The sequence below is a fragment of the Poromitra crassiceps genome (assembly GCF_964638095.1).
Source record: "Poromitra crassiceps genome assembly, chromosome: 14".
NCBI lineage: Eukaryota > Metazoa > Chordata > Actinopteri > Beryciformes > Melamphaidae > Poromitra > Poromitra crassiceps.
In genome coordinates this window covers 35971876-35991242 of record NC_139633.1, presented here as the reverse complement: position 1 = coordinate 35991242, position 19367 = coordinate 35971876, and the positions used below count along the sequence as shown (strand labels likewise).

General features: G+C 45.1%; 1 protein-coding gene across 1 annotated transcript in view; it reads left to right on the top strand.

The window, feature by feature from the left end:
• LOC310789171 (NLR family CARD domain-containing protein 3-like) overlaps positions 1 to 2526 on the top strand; it is a 268107-nt gene extending 265581 nt beyond the window's left edge. Inside the window, exon 9 of the mRNA XM_083650761.1 lies at positions 1808 to 2526. Within this exon, the coding sequence (XP_083506887.1) occupies positions 1808 to 2337 (530 nt within the window). The 3' untranslated portion in view covers positions 2338 to 2526. The remainder of the gene's footprint in view (positions 1 to 1807) is intronic.
• Positions 2527 to 19367: the final 16841 nt, after the last annotated feature.

Sequence of the window (19367 nt, the reverse complement as noted above, 5' to 3'; positions counted from 1 at the left end):
TCTGCTAGTAAATACATAATAGCTGCTTCTTGCCTTTTAGGGCTATTTATTTCTCTTCAGTTACACAGATATCGTGATGTATCGTAGGTTAAATTTGTACCCTGAATATATCGATTATCGTAGAATCGCTGTATCGTGATAATATCGTTATCGAGGGCCAAGTATCGTGACCGTATCGTATCGTGAGTTACTCCGTGATTCCCACCCCTAGCACACACACACACATACATGCGCTCGCGCATGCGCACATACACACACACAGACATGCACACACGCGCACACATACAGAGCAGACACACACGCACACACTCGCACACACTCACAGACACACATGCACGCGCACATATACACACACAGACATGCACACACTCGCACACGCACACACACAGACACACATGCACGCGCATGCGCACATACACACACACAGACATGCACACACGCGCACACATACAGAGCAGACACACACACAGACACACACACACACACACACACACACACACACACACACACACACAGCTCCTCTTCTGTCTCTATCTCAATAAAAAAAGAATAGATACAAAACTGCCCTTAATCTTAATCTTAATCCCCACCCGCAGACACGGCCAAATGTGCCTGTAAAGTTACACCAGGGCTCGAACCTGGAACACCCATGTTGGTAGGCAGGGATTCTACCACTGCACTACGTGGACGCCAACACATTTATTACCTTTTTGAGGTTGGTTTCCCTTTTATTTTGATTTAAATCAATAAATGAATATAAAATAAAATTAGCCAAAAAAATGAAACTGTTGAATCATAAAGAGTGAAGTTATTAACACGTTCACTGCCAACGACGTATTACTCCGTCAAAAAAAATCCAACGGTTCACTGCCAATGACGTATTACTCCGTCAAAAAAATGATTTTTTTTTTTTGACCGTGGGATGTGCATCTAACCCTTTTACATCTCTTATATAATTATTGGAACCACCGAACGTTTACAACCCATTCCACCGACCCACTAAGTGGCGACAGTGCTCTCCTGACTAGAGGAAGGCAAGCATTTTCATGAGAATGGCTTCCTCGAAGCCATTCTCATGAAAATGGATTGGCGAAAACGCTTTCGTTTTCGCGCTGATTGCTGGCAGTGCGGGATTGCAAATTTGCATAATAGATTACGGGTGGAACACACTTTGAAACACGCAGCATAAATATGACCAGAATCGCAAAAGCTTCATCAAAGCTCTCAACCAAAACTCCAAGAAGCGAGCGAGTCCATCCAGACTTCCTCAAAGAGCGGCCGCGCAGACAGGCACAGCAGCAGCAGCAGCAGCAGCAGCGAGCTTGTGACACGGCCGCTGCAGCCAAGAAGAACGCCCACGGAGGGAGGAGTTGGAAGCAGAGGGGGGTTTCCTGCTGTTATGGAGGAAATTACTGTTCAAAACTATTGTTTAGATGTCTGACGTCTTACTGATGCCAAAAATGAATGGTTAAAGTGACTGTTCTATCGAATTTCACAAAAAGCCGTTTATCTCTGAATAATTTTTCAGACGCTGAAACCATGCTGTATTCAACTGCTAATGCAGTAGACAGAGAAAGCACACATTCTATTAGTTCTTTTGAGATATTGTGTGTTCACAAAATCTTAGCAGAAAAGAATCCTCGGGTCTTGAAAGATGAGCCAGAATCCTCAAAAAAACCCTCTGGCAGAACCTACCTACAGTAAAAAAAAAACGGCTGGCAGTGAATGTGTTAATAGAATAATGATCAACACAACAGGTGTGTTAGATGAGAAGCTGCTGTTGTATTGAGTCTTGTTGTCTCATCAGATGCCTGTGAACTCACACTGGACTCAAACACAGCACACAGAGAGCTCCTCCTGTCTGAAGACAACAGAAAGGTGACGAGGGGGAGAGAGGAGCAGCCATATCCTGATCACCCAGAGAGATTTGACTCTGAGCCTCAGCTGCTGTGTAGAGATGGTCTGACTGGTCGCTGTTACTGGGAGGTGGAGAGGAAAGGAGTGGTTCATATAGGAGTGACTTACAGAGAAATCAGCAGGATATTAGCGGGTGATGACTGTGTGCTTGGAATGAATGAAAAGTCCTGGAGTCTGAGGTGCACTGATAACAGTTACACTGCCTGGCACAATAACACAGACATACCTCTCCCCTCCTCTGTCTCTAACAGAGTCGCAGTGTATCTTGACTGGCCTGCTGGCTCTCTGTCCTTCTACAACGTTTCCTACAAACTGATTCATCTCCACACGTTCAACTCTAGCTTCACTGAACCTCTGTACCCTGGGTTTAATTTGGGCTGGTCTGATGGTAACTCAGTGTCTCTGTGTCAGATAGAGTGAGAGAGAAACACACTGTGACCAAACACAGCTGCTGACATGATGCTTCACTCTGTACAGGTTCAAATATCTTTCTTTTGATCTTTGTTATATTTGGTATTTGATTCATCTCATCGTTCCAAGCTGAACATTTTGATGTTTTCTAGAACCGTTTCCCAGAGTTACATGTTAAATAAACACGGTTTTATCTGTTTACAAACCTGTTTTGTAATAAATGTGTTGACATTGTTCACCCTGTGTGTGTGTGTGTGTGTGTGTGTGTGTGTGTGTGTGTGTGTGTGTGTGTGTCCGTCCAATATGTGGTATTAGTAAACAAAATGAATAGCCTACTATCCACCCTAACACTCACTGTGTGTGCATGTGTGTGCGTGCATGCACGTGCACACGTGTGGTGTGTGTGTGTGTGTGCATGTGTGTGCGCACAATAGAGCACACACACACACACACACACACACACACACACACACTGAGGACAGACATGACTTTTAAAATGGGAAGAGAAGGTGAGTAGATTTTGCTTTGGGAAGAGGGAGAGAGAGGAGAGAAGAGGGAGAGAGAAAATGGAGAGTGAGAAGAGGGGGGAGAGAGAAGAGGGAGCGAGAGGGGAGAGAGGGAGAGGAGGAGAGAGAGAGAGAGAAGAGGGAGAGAGTATGACAACATGAAGAGCATTTCAAACACGATAATTTACTATCAAAGGCAGCGTCCAGATTCCACACTCACCCCGTCGGGCGACGACTGGAAAAAACGAGGGAGAGAGAGGAGAGGGAAGAGGGAGAGAGAGGAGAGAGAAGAGGGAGAGAGAGAAGACAGAGGGGAGAGAAGAGGAGGAGAGGGAAGAGGGAGAGAGAGGAGAGGGAAGAGGGAGAGAGAGATGAGGGAGAGAGAGGAGAGGAGAGGGAGAGAGAGAAGAGGGAGGGAGGGAGAGGAGAGGGAAGAGGCAGAGAGAGGAGGGAGAGAGAGGAGAGAGAGGAGAGAGAAGAGGGAGAGAGAGGAGAGGAGAGGGGGAGAGAAGAGGGAGAGAGAGGAGAGGGAGAGAGAGGAGAGAGAGAAGAGGGAGAGAGGGAGGGAGGGAGAGGAGAGAGAGAGATGAGAGAGAAAAGGGAAAGAGAGAGAAAAGGGAGAGAGAAGAGAGTGAGAGAGAAGAGGGAGAGAGAGAAGAGGGAGAGAGGTTGACAACATGAAGAGCATTTCAAACACGATCATTTACTATCAAAGGCAGCGTCCAGATTCCACACTCACCCCGTCGGGCGACGAGTGGAAAAAACGAGGGAGAGAGAGGAGAGGAGAGAGAAGAGGGAGAGAGGAGAGGGAGAGGAGGAGAGGGAGAGAGAAGAGGGAGAGAGAGGAGAGGAGAGAGAGGGGAGAGAAGTGGAGGAGAGGGAAGAGGGAGAGATAGGAGAGGAAGGAGGGAGAGAGAGAAGAGGGAGAGAGAGGAGAGACAAGAGGGAGAGAGAGGAGAGGGAGAGAGAGGAGAGGAGAGGGAGAGAGAGAAGAGGGAGGGAGGGAGAGGAGAGGAAGGAGGGAGAGAGAGAAGAGGGAGAGAGAGAAGAGGGAGATGAGGAGGGAGAGAGAGGAGAGAGAGGAGAGAGAAGAGGGAGAGAGAGGAGAGGAGAGGGAGAGAGAAGAGAGGGAGGGAGAGGAGAGAGAGAAGAGGGAGAGAGGGAGGGAGGGAGAGGAGAGGGAAGAGGGAGAGAGAGAAGAGGGAGAGGAGGGAGAGGAGAGAGAGAGAAGAGGGAGAGAGAGGAGAGTGAGAGAGAGGAGGGAGAGGAGCAGGGAGAGGAGAGGGAGGGAGAGGAGAGGGAGAGAGAAGACGGAGAGAGAGAAGAGGGAGAGAGAGGAGAGAGAGGAGAGGAGAGGGAGAGAGAAGAGGGAGAGAGAGGAGAGAGAAGAGGGAGAGAGAGGAGAGGGGAGGGAGAGAGAAGAGGGAGAGAGAGAAGAGGGAGAGAGAGGAGAGAGAAGAGGGAGAGAGAGGAGAGGGAGAGAGAGAAGAGGGAGAGAGGGAGGGAGGGAGAGGAGAGGGAAGAGGGAGAGAGAGAAGAGGGAGAGGGAGAGAGAGGAGAGGGAAGAGGGAGAGAGAGGAGAGAGAGAGAAGAGGGAGAGAGAAGAGGGAGAGAGGGGAGGGGGAGAGAGAGGAGAGAGAAGAGGGAGAGAGAGGAGAGAGAAGAGGGGGAGAGAGAGGAGAGGGAAGAGGGAGAGAGAGGAGAGAGAAGAGGGAGAGAGAGGAGAGGGAAGAGGGAGAGAGAGGAGAGGGAGAGAGAGAAGAGAGAAGAGGGAGAGAGAAGAGGGAGAGAGAGGGGAGAGGAGAGGAGAGAGAAGAAGGAGAGAGAGGAGAGAGAAGAGAGGGAGGGAGAGGAGAGGGAAGAGGGAGAGGCAGAGAGAGAGAAGAGGGAGAAAGAGGAGAGGAGAGGAGGAGAGAGAAGATGGATAGATGGAGAGAGAGGAGAGGGAAGAGGGAGAGAAGAGGGACAGAGAGAGAAGAGGGAGAGAGAGGAGGGGAGGAGATAAGAGGGAGAGAGAGGAGAGGGAGAGAGAGAAGAGGAGGAGAGAGAAAATGGATAGAGGGAGAGAGAGGAGAGGGAAGAGGGAGAGAAGAGGGACAGAGAGAGAAGAGGGAGAGAGAGGAGGGGAGGAGAAGAGGGAGAGAGAGGAGAGGGAGAGATAGAAGAGGGAGAGAGAGGAGAGGGAGAGAGAGGAGAGGGAGAGAGGAGAAAGACAAAAGAGAGAGAAGAGTGAGAGAGAGGAGAGGGAAGAGGGAGAGAAGAGGGACAGAGAGAGAAGAGGGAGATATAGGAGGGGAGGAGAGAAGAGGGAGAGAGAGAAGAGGGAGAGAGAGGAGAGAGAGAAGAGGAAGAGAGAGGAGAGGGAGAGAGAGGAGAGGGAGAGAGGAGAGAGAGAAAAGAGAGAGAGAGAAGAGGGAGAGAGAGGAGAGGGAAGAGGAGAGAGAGAAGAGGGAGAGAGAGGAGAGGGAAGAGGGAGAGGGAGAAAGAGGAGAGGAGGAGATAGAGGAGGGAGAGAGAGGAGAGGGAGAGAGAGAAAATGGAGAGAGGGAGAGAGAGGAGAGGGAAGAGGGAGAGAAGAGTGACAGAGAGAGAAGAGGGAGAGAGAGAAGAGGGAGAGAGAGGAGAGGGAGAGAGAGGAGAGAGAGAGAAAAGAGAGAGAAGAGGGAGAGAGAGGAGAGGGAGAGAGAGAAGAGGGAAGAGGGAGAGAGAGATAGAGGGGGAAGAGATGGAGGGAAAAGAGGAGGTGAAGAGAAGAGATGAGTCACTGATAACAGTTTGAGTGTAGAGTTCTGCTACGTCCACATGGACACAGATAGATTCTCCTCCATTCATAAAGAAACATGGCCTCCACACCTCCATCCACATGACAACATGAAGAGCATTTCAAACAGCATCATTTACTATCAAAGCCAGCGTCCAGATTCCACACTCACCCCGTCGGGCGATGAGCTGATGTGGGCGTGTCTCTCACTAAATGTCAGGAAGCTGAAGCTGTGGTTCAATACGAGTTTTTCAACAACACTTTTTATGGCACAAGTGAGTTTTTTGTTTTCTTTCTTTCTGATGTTAATTTAGAACAATATTCATCACATTTTCTGAGTTTGCTGAAGAAATGCTTTTGATTTCTGAAGTGACGAGAAGTTTCTGAAAGTGAGTTGGAGCCAACCAGCTATTCAGTGCCTGTGTGTTTTAATGTAGAAAAGGCCACACAACACATAGTGAAAGCTACCAGGCTACTGATGACAATAATAAGCTTCCTGTCACCTGCTCAATATAAACTAAACAGACATTTCCATGAGCAAGTTGAAGTGATGATGTCAGCGTCTTCAAAAAGCTCTGCTCCACCTGTCCACACCAATACAGCCAAACTGACTTCTGATATATCTCCTCACATGGAAGACATGTTCCACTGTGGGCCTCCCCCCAGACAAAGCTTGGGAAAAGGTGCCCCCCCCTCCTCGCTCAATTCCTGGATGTCTATGAGATCATGATGATATTATTTGATCCCATAGACACACAACAATTGAGCCAATATGGCCTGATATCATATTGCTGTTTGACATATTTCAGACTACAGCAAATAGCAAATAGCATAAAACAGGTGTGTCTGTCTGAAGGCATTTATTAGTTTCTGACTCTGGGAAAATGGGATAACACACAAAAATTCCCCAAATTCTGTTTTGGTCTTCTGCTCTGTTTTGCTGTATTGGTGTGGACAGCTGGAGCTTTTTGAAAACTCTGACATCATAACCTCAACCTGTGCATGGCAGTTGCTGTTTCATTTGTATTGAGCATGTGTCAGGAAAGTAGGGCTGCACGATATTGGAAAAAACTGACATTGCGATATTTCCCGCCCCTGCGATATATATTGCGATATGAAAAAATAGAGATTTTCACCAGATTACCAGAATAGCTCCTTTTTAAAGAAAATAATACTTCTAGAATGATTGGGGTGAATTTGTAGAGGAGTCCATCTGATTTTGGAGGGGAAATTAGGTATTTTAATGTTTCTCAACCACTGGGCTGTGGCCCACTGGTAGGCCTCAGAGTGTCATCTATCAGAGTTCATACACATTTTGACCAATAGATTTCCATAACTTACATAGCCTACATGAAAAAGTGAGTGAGTTATGACATTCTACTTTAAAATGTCACTAGCCTACACTTCACATAGTGTAATGCAGCTTTTAAAGCCAGGGAAAGACAACATGTATGTTGTATCACCATGTTACCATATCCAACATCTAAGACCATATAGTCTCATATCACAATATTGATATACAATTGATATATTGCCCACCCCTAATATTGAGTGCCAGAATCTACCTCCCAATGATGCTATTTGCAGAAAAACATTAGATTTCATTCATTGATTATAATAATTGCTTTCAACTTCTTTCGTTCTTCTAACGTTTCAATAAATCAACAATGAAACACCCCTGCCACTTTACACACTTGGTCTGACCCCCCGGAAACCCCCTCCAGAAACTACCAAGTGGTGCACTCCGCATCTCTGGAGTTCCGGTTTTGGAGCGCACCGCAGTACAGAGAGACGACGATTGACATGCAGCATCACTGGTGACAAACAATTCATTCGTGAAAAGTAATAAATATACATTTAATTGCCCAGATATGTCTCTTGTCTTTTTATTTTGACTGAAATGTTTTGTGTAAATGAGTCGCTATGTATGATTAACTCTACCGTAACTGCTGTCATCTGAATGATGCATCATCAGAGCCTGAGGGGGAGAGAGAGCTGCAGTGATACACGGACAACTTCTCAGTAATAATCACTTTAGCCTTCGTGTCATTATATTATGTTGCTGTCTTGCTTTTTGGTGTTTCAAGAGTAAATATCTCCACTCCACAGACATGTTGAGTTACAGCAGCCAGCCTGCTGTAAGCTAGTGCGCTGCAGACTGTGGACACGTCCGCCTCCGCAATCACATCGTTTACATCAGACGGGCTACTGTCAGCAACGCAACATAAGCACAAATAATTCAATTGAGCTCTCTGTCCATTTTGTTGTGTTGAAGCTAAGCACTAAATGAGTGAGTACAGTAGTGGGGTGTCTCTCTCCTTTGAGAGAGACTGCATTTCACTCAGTAGGCTCCTCCCCTAAAGTGAGAGTTTATCAAGCAAAATGACGAGTTCATTTGCTTTTAACATCACACGTCCTGCGATGTGACTATTGCACATGCGCACATCGCCATGACGATGTGTAAACAATATATCGTGCAGCCCTACAGGAAACTACGAGCCTAACTGTCTGATGTGTTTTCTAAAAAAAAAACATTTATTTTCCAAAAGTCATCAAAGTTATTCAAGTTTGTGCAGATCATCCTGCTGAACCCAAATTGACGTTCCCATAAACTTTTGATAACCACAGACCTTGTTTTATCCATATAAGTGAAATCCCCATTCTAAAAGCCCATTCACTTTTCCCCTGATGAACAGGGCCGGATTAACACAGTGTGATGGCCCAGGGTGACCCAGACTTGAAATTTGCTTGGTTTGTTTTGCTAGAAGTTGGCACGATAGTTGGTCGCTTGTGTTCTCCCCCGTGTTGGGTGTGGTTTCTGAATGATGACGCGTTCCACAGTGTCTCTATACCGACACATAAACAGTGCAAATGACTATGACAATAAATAGCAGAGATGTTGTTTAAAGTAGAGCCTCAACACACATCCCACACATTGAAGACACAATGTAGACGACCTCTAAAACACCTTGACACTATAGACATGAGCCACGTTCCATATGGTTACACAGAAACGGATACTGTCTCAAATCTGAATGCAAGTCACATCCCAGACACATTTAAACACATCGGTCCCTATTCTCCCACAGGCCTTCGGCGCTAAAACGGGCCTTAAACGCAAAAAAACGTGCCTTGCGCCTGTTTCGGGAAAATAGCAATAGGCTTTAGGCTGCCAAATGCGCTTTAGGCCGAATGGGCGTGGCGGAGTCCCTGAATGCGCCAAAGTGGGCGTGTCGGCGCTAAATACCGGCGTACTCGTATCTTCCAGCCATCTTCCGACCTGGCCTACTTTTAGCGCTTTGCGCTTTTGAAAAGCAGGCCTAAAGCAGGATTCTGTGCACCGGGGACAGGAAAGTGAATGGAGAATACAATATATAGAAAAAAATACTTTAGAATACAATAGAATATAAGATTGCAACCCTTCTCAGGCTTTGGGTGAAGCTGTAATGCAGTTTCATAAATTTAGTTTAGGCTATCATAATAATCCCCATTTATGTGTAATATAGCTCTACGTTTTATTACCCCCCCCCCCCCGAAATTAGCTAGGCTACTAATATTACTAATATTCCTAATTAATATGTATTATTATTTCATTCAGATAATTGACATTATAGGCATGTACCGTAAAATACCAATTAGAAGCCGACTTCCAAATTGCCGCGGGTCCCATATATAAGCGGGGTCTGGATACATATTTTGTACATAAAAGCAGGTCCCAATTTGACGCCCGGTTAGTTTTTTCAATGTTTTCTTTTTACCTTTGCGACATCCTGTTGAATGCATCTCCCAAACACAACGAAGAAGAAAAATCGGATGAAGAATACGAACAACGAGGAAACGGGAACAACGAGGAAAAAAAACACATGCACGAAACTTGCTGATCAAAATTCGTTTTCCCTCAACATCTGATGATTCTGAAAATTGTGTAGGCATTTCCTGAAGATTTTTATACACTAAAACCGACATCTCTGGTGTAATAATTATTTTGAGAAATGTGCCTATGGTATATTTCCCTGCCAGCGGGCATAGAAGTCCGCTTCTAATTGGTATTTCACCGCTCTTTCACATGTGCGCTACTGAAGAGGGTGCTCCGTGAGTGATGAACAGCGGAGGAGGCAGCGCATGCAACAAATAATCTGCTCACATGATGATCATGTTCTCTCACCTTCAGCGGAGAAAGTTTAGTGGTAAATACCGGTAGGTCACAGTTCAGCTCAAATTTTATTTGATTTCATGTACAGGCCAGAACTGGCATGCAATGTGCTCTGCTGCGCTGAGAGGGAGGCGCGGCTCTCCCCATAGACAAGCAATCGTGTGGGGTGCTGACTGTAGCCAACTCATTAAAATAAATGGTTTAAATAAACAATTTCATACTATTTACAATCTTTGCTGAGCAATATTTTTGTACAAAAATAATTAAAGCAGGTCCCAAACTGCCGCAGGTCCCATATTGACGCGGGGTCTGGCTACATATTTTGTCAATTAACGCCGGGCTAATAATTGGTATTTTACGGTATTTACATGCTTGCAGTATTTTAACTGCAGTTAGATTGCTTTGAGAAGCATAATAATATGGAATAATAGCCTATATATGGAGATAGACAGACCGGATGAAGGGAGGGGGGGGCGGCGGAGCCCTTGGCTTTGTCTGGTTTTACCGGATTTGTCCAGGAATTGGAGCTTAAAAGGCAAGCGTGTGTCTCTTCCCTGCAATTCTCCAATGAGCGGACAATGCATAATTTTACGCTTAAAAGGCGTGGTTATAATGGTTGAGGCTGAGTTTAGCGCCGATACCAAGATATCAAGTGCGCCTTTCCACGGCCACTGCTTTGCGCTGCGGCTGGCGCTCGGCCTAGAAACTGCGCCGCTGCAACGATAGAGCCCATCATGTTCAATAATATCACTATTTGAAAGAAGCATGGCAGGTGGAACTTTGTATTGATCTATCTGACATGATATGGGAAAAGACTTTGTCTGTGGTACAACTATGCTCAGGTAATAGTAGACACCAGCTCATTCAATTTAAAGTCGTTCATCGCCTTCACTATTCTAAGCATAAGTTGCACAAGTTCTTCCCCTCTGTCTCACCACTGTGTGACAGGTGTCAGGTGTCAGAGGGCACTGTGTCTCATGCCTTCTGGTTCTGCCCTTCACTGACGGGATTCTGGGCCAAAATATTTGACTGGTACTCTAAAGGCCTACATAAATAACCCTTCAGCCGGAGGCAGAACTCGCCATCTTCGGCTGCTCGGAGAACTCTCTGGGCTTCCCCACAGCTGTGCAACAGTCTCTGACACTGGGGACAACTGTTGCCAAAACACTTATCCTGAAAGAGTGGAAGTCCCCCTCTCCACCTCCTTTCCAACTGTGGTTGATGGACATGATCTCGGTCATAAGGATGGAGAGGTTCAGATCCCTGAGAAACAACTCACTTTATACGTTTCTAACTATTTGGGACCCGTTTCTGGCCTACCTGGACGAGGTTGGAGGTGGTGGGTAACTTGCCCAGGTGAGTGGGACCCGTTTCTGGCCTACCTGGACGAGGTTGGAGGTGGTGGGTAACTTGCCCAGGTGAATGGGACCCCACACACAACATTCCTTACAAGCACATAAGCACCCTATATAGACGCTGTCACCACATTATTGTCGATATGTTTTTTTGTTTTGTTTTCTTCTTTTCTTTCCTTTCCTGTGTCTGAGCTTGTTCGTTTGTTTTGTTTGTATTTTGTAAAAATTTAAATTGGAAAAAATAAAATACTAACAAAAATAATAATAATATCACTTTTCCATCAGAAATGTGCAAAGGCCTCTATGAGGACTGAATGCCAAACCAGGGACTTGGACTTGAGACTTATACTTAGGTCACACACACAGAGACTTGAGACTTGACTTGTTCTCAAAGACTTGAGACTTGTTAACACATTCACTGCCAGCGGGTTTTTTTTTACTGTAGGTAGGTTCTGCCAGAGGGTTTTTTTGAGGATTCTGGCTCATCTTTCAAGACCCGAGGATTCTTTTCTGCTAAGATTTTGTGAACACACAATATCTCAAAACAACTAATAGAATGTGTGCTTTCTCTGTCTAAAAGAGTTAGTTTGTAGAGTTAGTAGTTATGTAAGCATTAGCAGTTGAATACAGCATGGTTTCAGCGTCAGAAAAATTATTCAGAGATAAACGGCTTTTTGTGAAATTCGATAGAACAGTCACTTTAACCATTCATTTTTGGCGTCAGACATCCAAACAATAGTTTTGAACAGTAATTTCCTCCATAACAGCAGGAAACACCCCTCTGCTTCCAACTCCTCCCTCCGTGGGCGTTCTCCTCTGCTCTCCTTGGCTCTGCGGCGGGTCTGTGACAAACGAGTTGCTGCTTTGCTGCTGCTGCCTGGCAGTCTGCATGGGGTTTGCTGGATGGGTTTCGCTGGTTTCTTGGCGGTCCGGTTGAGAGCTCTGATGAAGCTCTTGCGATTCTGGGCTTATTTATGGTGCGTGTTTCAAAGTGTGCATCCAATCTATTCTTGGAACCCCCCACCGTTGCCACCGCTGTGCATCAGCGCGAAAGTGAAAGCGTTTTCGCCATCCATTTTACTGTATGAGAACGGCTTCCTCGCGCTTTTCCCTCTAGTTTTGGCTCGCCTCTCCTACTGTGGAGAGACATGTCGCCACTCAGTGGGTCGGTAAAATAGATTATACACATTCAATACCTCCAATTCTGGTATAGGAGACGTAAAAGGGTTAGATCAACGTCCCACCGCCAAAAAAAAAAAATCGATTTTTTTTTGACGTATTAACACATTCACTGCCAACAACGTATGAACACGTTTTCAGAATCCAGCTGTTCCCTGCCAACAACGTGTTTACACGTTTTTGGCATCGATTTTTTTTTTTTGACGGTGGGTTGTGCATCTAACCCTTTTACATCTCTTATATAATTATTGGAGCCACCGAACGTTTACAACCCATTCCACCGACCCACTAAGTGGCAACAGTGCTCTCCTGGCTAGAGAAAGGAAAGCATTTTTTTAACTTGTCACGCCATTCTCAGCCCAGCCATTCTCCTTTTCGCGCTGATTGCTGGCGATGCGGGATTGCAAATTTACATAATAGATTCAGCCGATCTACTATGATCGGGTGATAGATTACAGGTGGAGGAACACACTTTGAAACACGCAGCATAAATATGACCAGAATCGCAAAAGCTTCTCTCAACCAAAACTCCAAACGAGCGAGTCCATCCCGACTTCCTCAAACAGCGGCCGTGCAGACATGCAGGCACAGGAGAGCAGCAAAGCACTGACTGGTGACAAGCTTGTCCGCCCACGGAGGGAGGAGTTGAAGCAACTCGAGAGGGAGGGAGAGAGAGAGAGAGAGAGAGAGAGAGAGAGGGAGGGAGAGCGAGAGGGAGGGAGAGAGAGAGAGAGAGCGAGAGGGGGAGGGAGAGAGAGAGAGAGAGAGCCAAAAATGAATGGTTAAAGTGACTGTTCCATCCAATTTCACAAAAAGCCGTTTATCTCTGAATATTCTTTCTGACGCTAAAACCATGCTGTATTCAACTGCTAATGCTTACATAACTACTAACTCTACAAACTAACTCTTTTAGACAGAGAAAGTACACATTCTATTAGTACTTTTGAGATATTGTATGTTCACAAACTCCAAGCTGAAACGAATCCTCGGCTCTTGTAAAATGAGCCATAATCCTCAAAAAACGGCTTGGCAGAAGCTACCTACAGCAAAAAAAAACGACTGGCAGTCAATGTGTTAACACGTTCACTGCCAACGACGTGTTAACACGTTTTCAGAATCCAGCTGTTGACTGCCAACGACGTGTTAACACGTTTTCAGAGTCGATTTTTTTTTTTTGACGGTGGGATGTGCATCTAACCCTTTTACATCTCTTATATAAGTATTGGACGTGTACAACGTGTACAACCCATTCCACCGACCCACTAAGTGGCGACAAGGAAGGAGGAAGGCAAGCAAAAAGCAGTGTGACGAAGCCATTCTCATGAAAATGGATTGGCGGAGGCGCTTTCGTTTTCGCGCTGATTGCTGGCGGTGCGGGATTGCAAACTTGCATGGTGGATTGCGGATGGAGCACACTTTGAGGCACGCAGCATAAATATGACCAGAATCGCAAAAGCTCCATCAGAGCTCTCAACCAAAACTCCAAGAAGCGAGCGAGTCCAACCAGACTTCCTCAAAGAGCGGCCGCGCAGACAGGCTCACAGCCGCACAGCAGCAGCAAAGCAGTGAGACTGGTGACAAGCTTGTGGTGCAGCAGGCCATTTTGCCTTGCAAAATAGCACCAAATTGGAAACAGCCATAAAAGGCTTTTAGAATAGGATTTTCAACCCATTCTTTTTTGTTTCTTTTTCGCTCTAATTTAGAGTAATTTAATTTCTATTCAGAAATTTATTTGAGAGGTCGAGAGTATGAGAAAGTGCATTTGCACAGGTAGGAAAGTGCTTGTGACATGGCGCTGCAGCCAAGAAGAACGCCCACGGAGGGAGGAGTTGGAAGCAGAGGGGAGTTTCCTGCTGTTATGGAGGAAATTACTGTTCAAAACTATTGTTTAGGTCTTACTGATGCCAAAAATGAATGGTTAAAGTGACTGTTCTATCGAATTTCACAAAAAGCCGTTTATCTCTGAATATTTTTTCTGACGCTGAAACCATGCTGTATTCAACTGCTAATGCTTACATAACTACTAACTCTACAAACTAACTCTTTTAGACAGAGAAAGCACACATTCTATTAGTTATTTTTAGATGATTGGTGTTCACGAAGTCCTAACAGAAAAGAATCCTCGGCTCTTGTAAAATGAGCCTAGAATCCTCAAAAAAAAACCTGGCAGAACCTTCCTACAGCATTGAAAAAAGGCTGGCAGTCAATGTGTTAATACGTCAGTGGCAGTGAACCGTTGGATTTTTTTTGACGGATTAATACGTCATTGGCAGTGAACGTGTTAACAAGCTTTTTTTTTTTTTTTTTTTTGGTGCATTAAAAGTATGAAGGACAAGCTGCTGAATGTCATTCCCTCCTCCCTCATTATCATGCGTAACCTTAAACATCTAGTGCGCACAGCCTCAGATGACATGCGTCCTGTACAGATTTGATATATTCTACAAATGATTTGAAGAATTTAGACACCGCACTGTCAGAGACAGAGGAACAAAAGTGGGCCCAGCAGATTAACACATTGAGTGCCAGCCCTTTTTTCAATGCTGTGGGTAGCTTGTGCCAGGCCGTTTTTTGAGGATTCTGGCTCATTTTAGAAGAGCCGAGGATTCTTTTCTGCTTCGAGTTTGTGAACACGAAGTTCACAAAAGTACTAATAGAATGTGTGCTTTCTCTGTCTAAAAGAGTTAGTTTGCAGAGTTAGTAGTTATGTAGATATTAGCCGTTGAGTACAGCATGGTTTCAGCTGTCTGAGAGTGAAAGTTGAGATAATCGCAGTTTTGTGAAATTCAATCAAACAGGCAGAACAGTCACTTTAACCATTTCTTTTTGGCATCAGTGAGAGATCAGACATCCAAACAATGTTCCGAACGCCCTCTCCTTCAACTCCTCCCTCCGTGGGCGTGTCTAGTGGCTTTCAGCCTGCGTTTGTCAGAAGCGAGTGCTCGCTGCAGCCTCGCTCCCTGGCAGGCAGCGAGTATGAGCAGCCTCCCTCCCTGCCGACCCTGGCAGCGAGTGTATGAGAATGAGGCTCGTTCGTTTCTGGGTTTTCGGAATGCGTGCGATTCTGGCCTTTCTGCGGGCGTTTCAAAGTGTGTTTTACCTATAATATATTATGCAAATTTGCAATCCCCCGTGTGCTGCTGCTGGCGCGGGCCGAAAGCGGCGAGTCTGGTGACTGATGACTGTAAAATCGGCAAGCCATTTCCTTGTGAATGGAGGAAGCACCCGCCTGAGGCTGCTGTTTTTTGCTCGGATTCCTCTCTGTCGGGAGGGCACTGTCCCCACTTAGCTGGTCGGTAAAATAGATTATACACATTCTCTTCCTCCAATTCTGCTATAGGAGGCGTAAAAGGGGTTGATCGATGTCCCACCGTCAAAAAAAAAAAATGTTTATGTAAGCCGAGATATCTCGTCTATGGCACTCAACGCTTGGATTATGTAAGCCGAGATATCTCGTCTATGGCACTCAACGTGTTAATAGACCAGAGGGCAACAAGTTGAGCACATATTGTCAATTCAAGAATGTTATTGAAACCCAGCCATATGTACAAAAGATCCTATCTAGACAGTACAGAAGCGCTTTAGCCAAATTTAGATGTGGAGTAGCTCCTTTAGCCATAGAAACTGGTAGATATACAAATACCCCAGCTGATAGTCGTTTCTGTACTCTTTGTAACAATGGTTCTATTGAATCAGAAGTCCATGCACTTATTCATTGTGAACTTTATGTGGACATTCGTTCAGAACTGTTTAGCTCTCAAACTACGTTGAACATTTTAATGATCTAGATCAGTGATCCTCACTATTTCTTTGATGAGAGCCGCACTGGCAGGACACAGTCAATAGGAGAGCCACCTTAATCGCAAAACACCAAAAGCCACCCCAACCAAGCACATCTGCCTACCATTTTTTTGTGTTTTATTGTTTTACACACACACACACACACACACACACACACACACACACACACACACACACACACACACACACACGTCACACATATACCAGTTTCCCCTAGAAAATCTTTCAGGCCTGGAGGGATTTCGAAACGTACCCCGACCGCAACGGTGGCGGCCCTTGCTGGTGACGCTAAACTTTTAGCTAACCTGTTCACATCTATGTTCGCAATGGCATCCCAAGTATCATCATACTATTATGGGATGCGATGCGAACAGTTGTATTATGGGATGTGCGTTTCCCAGGCAACGACACACGTTGACACGTTTTGGAACAGCGCTGCACGCTGGCACAATACTCCTAATATAAAAGCAAAATGCTTATTGTTTTGAATGATTTGGCACCTTCTATTACTGTCAACACCAGTGTTGTTGTATTGTAATAATATGCCATAAAGGTTTATTGAAATTTTGGGGAGAGCAGGGGGGGGGGCTCTTAGAGCCGCCAACTAAAGCTTCAAGAGCCGCCAGCGTCTCGCGAGCCGCGCAATGAGGAACTAGGATCTAGATGATATAAACAAGTTGTGTGTAATTGTAGCTGGTAAACACTGTCTCAATGAATGTGCCAAAGCTGCCATCTCATCCTGAACAGGAGACAGTCTTTTCTGTGTGTTTAAAACATGTGCTTTCTCTTTTCCCTCTTCTTTTTGTTATCCTTCTGTGTATGATGATGACTGTGTGTGTGTGTGTGTGTGTGTGTGTGTGTGTGTGTGTGTGTGTGTGTGTGTGTGTGTGCGTGTGCGTGTGCGTGTGCGTGTGCGTGTGCGTGTGCGTGTGCGTGTGTGTGTAGCTGTGTGTGTGTGACTCCGGTCCACATCCGGACCCAGACGCCGTCCTATCTGGACCGAGCCCTCTAACCTACAAATCATTGAATAGTTACATTTTCACAGAGCGTTTCTATTTTATCCGGCACAGGCTTTTCTAGCCTTTACGGTACTGGTTTATCTGCCAGGAAGCTCACAGACCAATGCATGTGCTGTAAATCATCACACGTGATTACATTACATTACATTACATTACATTACATTACGTCATTTGGCAGACGCTTTTATCCAAAGCGACTTACAATAACACATTTTTGTCAGCAATAGAGCAATCAACTACTGTATGTAACACAGTCTATGACAACTACAACATCAACTACAACTAAATGGGGTAACATTGATTGATTGAATCCTCCTTATAGTGTATATCAGTGATCCTCAAAGTCCGGACTCCGGACGTGATGCTACTCAGCCAATCAACAAGCGAATCGATTCTGCCTGTTGCTTGCCTAGGCTGTGCTGCTGCTGCTGCTGCTGTGAGAGAGTGACACACGGACGGAGGAGAGCCGAGACTCGGAGAAATGCCAAAGATAGAAGTAATTTCACATGGCGTGCTCAAAAGAAACGAGTAGACCGTGAAAACAAAGCTTTAGTTTTAATCCAGAGCACGCAGACTCATGTTCATTCATTGTTCTCACGAGCAGTTCAAAACCACTATGTCTCATGTGAAGTGTGATGCGATCCTGACCAGCTGTCTATGGAAGCACCACACATGAGCAAACACACACTCAAATCCAGACTGAGGGCACACACACATTCACTGCCCAACAGCATGTGAACGATCGATAGATAGAAAGACAGACAGACAGACAGACAGGCAGACAGACAGGCAGACAGACAGGCAGACAGACAGACAGACAGACAGACAGACAGACAGACAGGCAGACCAGAACCACCCGCCACAAGACCAGCTTCTTCCCAACCGCCATCAGCCTCACCAACAAGGCCCGGAAACCCCTTCCGCCAAGGACCTCACCAACAACCCCCCCCCCCCCCCCACACACACACACACACACACACACACACACACACACACAAACTCACTACCTCCTCCTAAACTCAACTGAACCCCCCCCCCCATAAAACTGGAACTCGTATCTAATTTAATGCCTGTTTAACTGGGACTGTAAATTCATGTAAATTCCCTGCACATTGAATGCCTATTTAACTTAGCCTGTACATTTCATGTACATTCAATGTAAACTCTTATTTAACTCCGACTGTAAATTCATGTAAATCCACTGCCTATTTAACGTCTATTTAACTCAGTCTGTAAATCTCATGTAAATTCAACGTAAATTCATATTTATTATCCACAGAACACTTCACCACTCATGTACATATTGTATATTTACTCGATTTGATTGCACTTGCAACGTTGTGATTGTCTTTAGTTATCTTCCTACTTCTTATCTCTGTATATTGATGTGACCGCTACGCTGCATACAGACACTAAGACAAATTCCTCATATGTAACTTGCATACTGTGGCAATAAAAGTGATTCTGATTCTGATTCTGATAGTATTTTCTCCTTTTCTCACTCACTTTCATGTCACACCTTCTCTCCCTTTAGGTCGTGTTACACTACAACAGACAGCAACACAGGCAGAAACATAACAGATGTATATTTGTTTTATGTTTTATATTTTGTGTAACCTAACAGCTGTATTCTATAGTCTGTATTCTGTACCCTGTTTTTATATTTGCCTTATAACATCTAGGGACAAACATTGCAAACTAGCTTAGGCTATAAATGTCAGGATATATAACAAAGACTGTTTCCTGTGAATGCTCTATGTTTATGTATCTGTCCACATAGAAATAAACTTTTCAATCAATCAATCAAACACTGAGCTTATTATTATATTTTATTATCTTATTATTATAAACCAAACATCAAAAATAACATCTCCACCCTCTTTGCTTTGCTCATAACCCTTAAATATCGCAGTATAAAACATATAAAACACATTGTAATTTTTTTTTTATTAAGACTGCGATTCCAATACAAAACAGCAGAGGGTGCTGCCCCCCCTTCCCGCGGCCCTGCCAGCTATAGTGCTGAATGCAGCATGCAACAACACAGACCAACACAAGCCTGCAAACTGCGCAGCCACTTCAAAGAATGACAGCAGCCTGCAGCCAGCATCACATTTCTGCTCAGAAATAATGATAAATAACCATGCCAAGAACTTATTGTAGCGTTCCAGGTAATCCAGGTATTACCTGTAATGTGATGTGCAATAGAAGTGTCTAGATTGCACCTAGGAACTAATGTGTGTGGGTGTGTTCCTAGGGGGAAGGGGG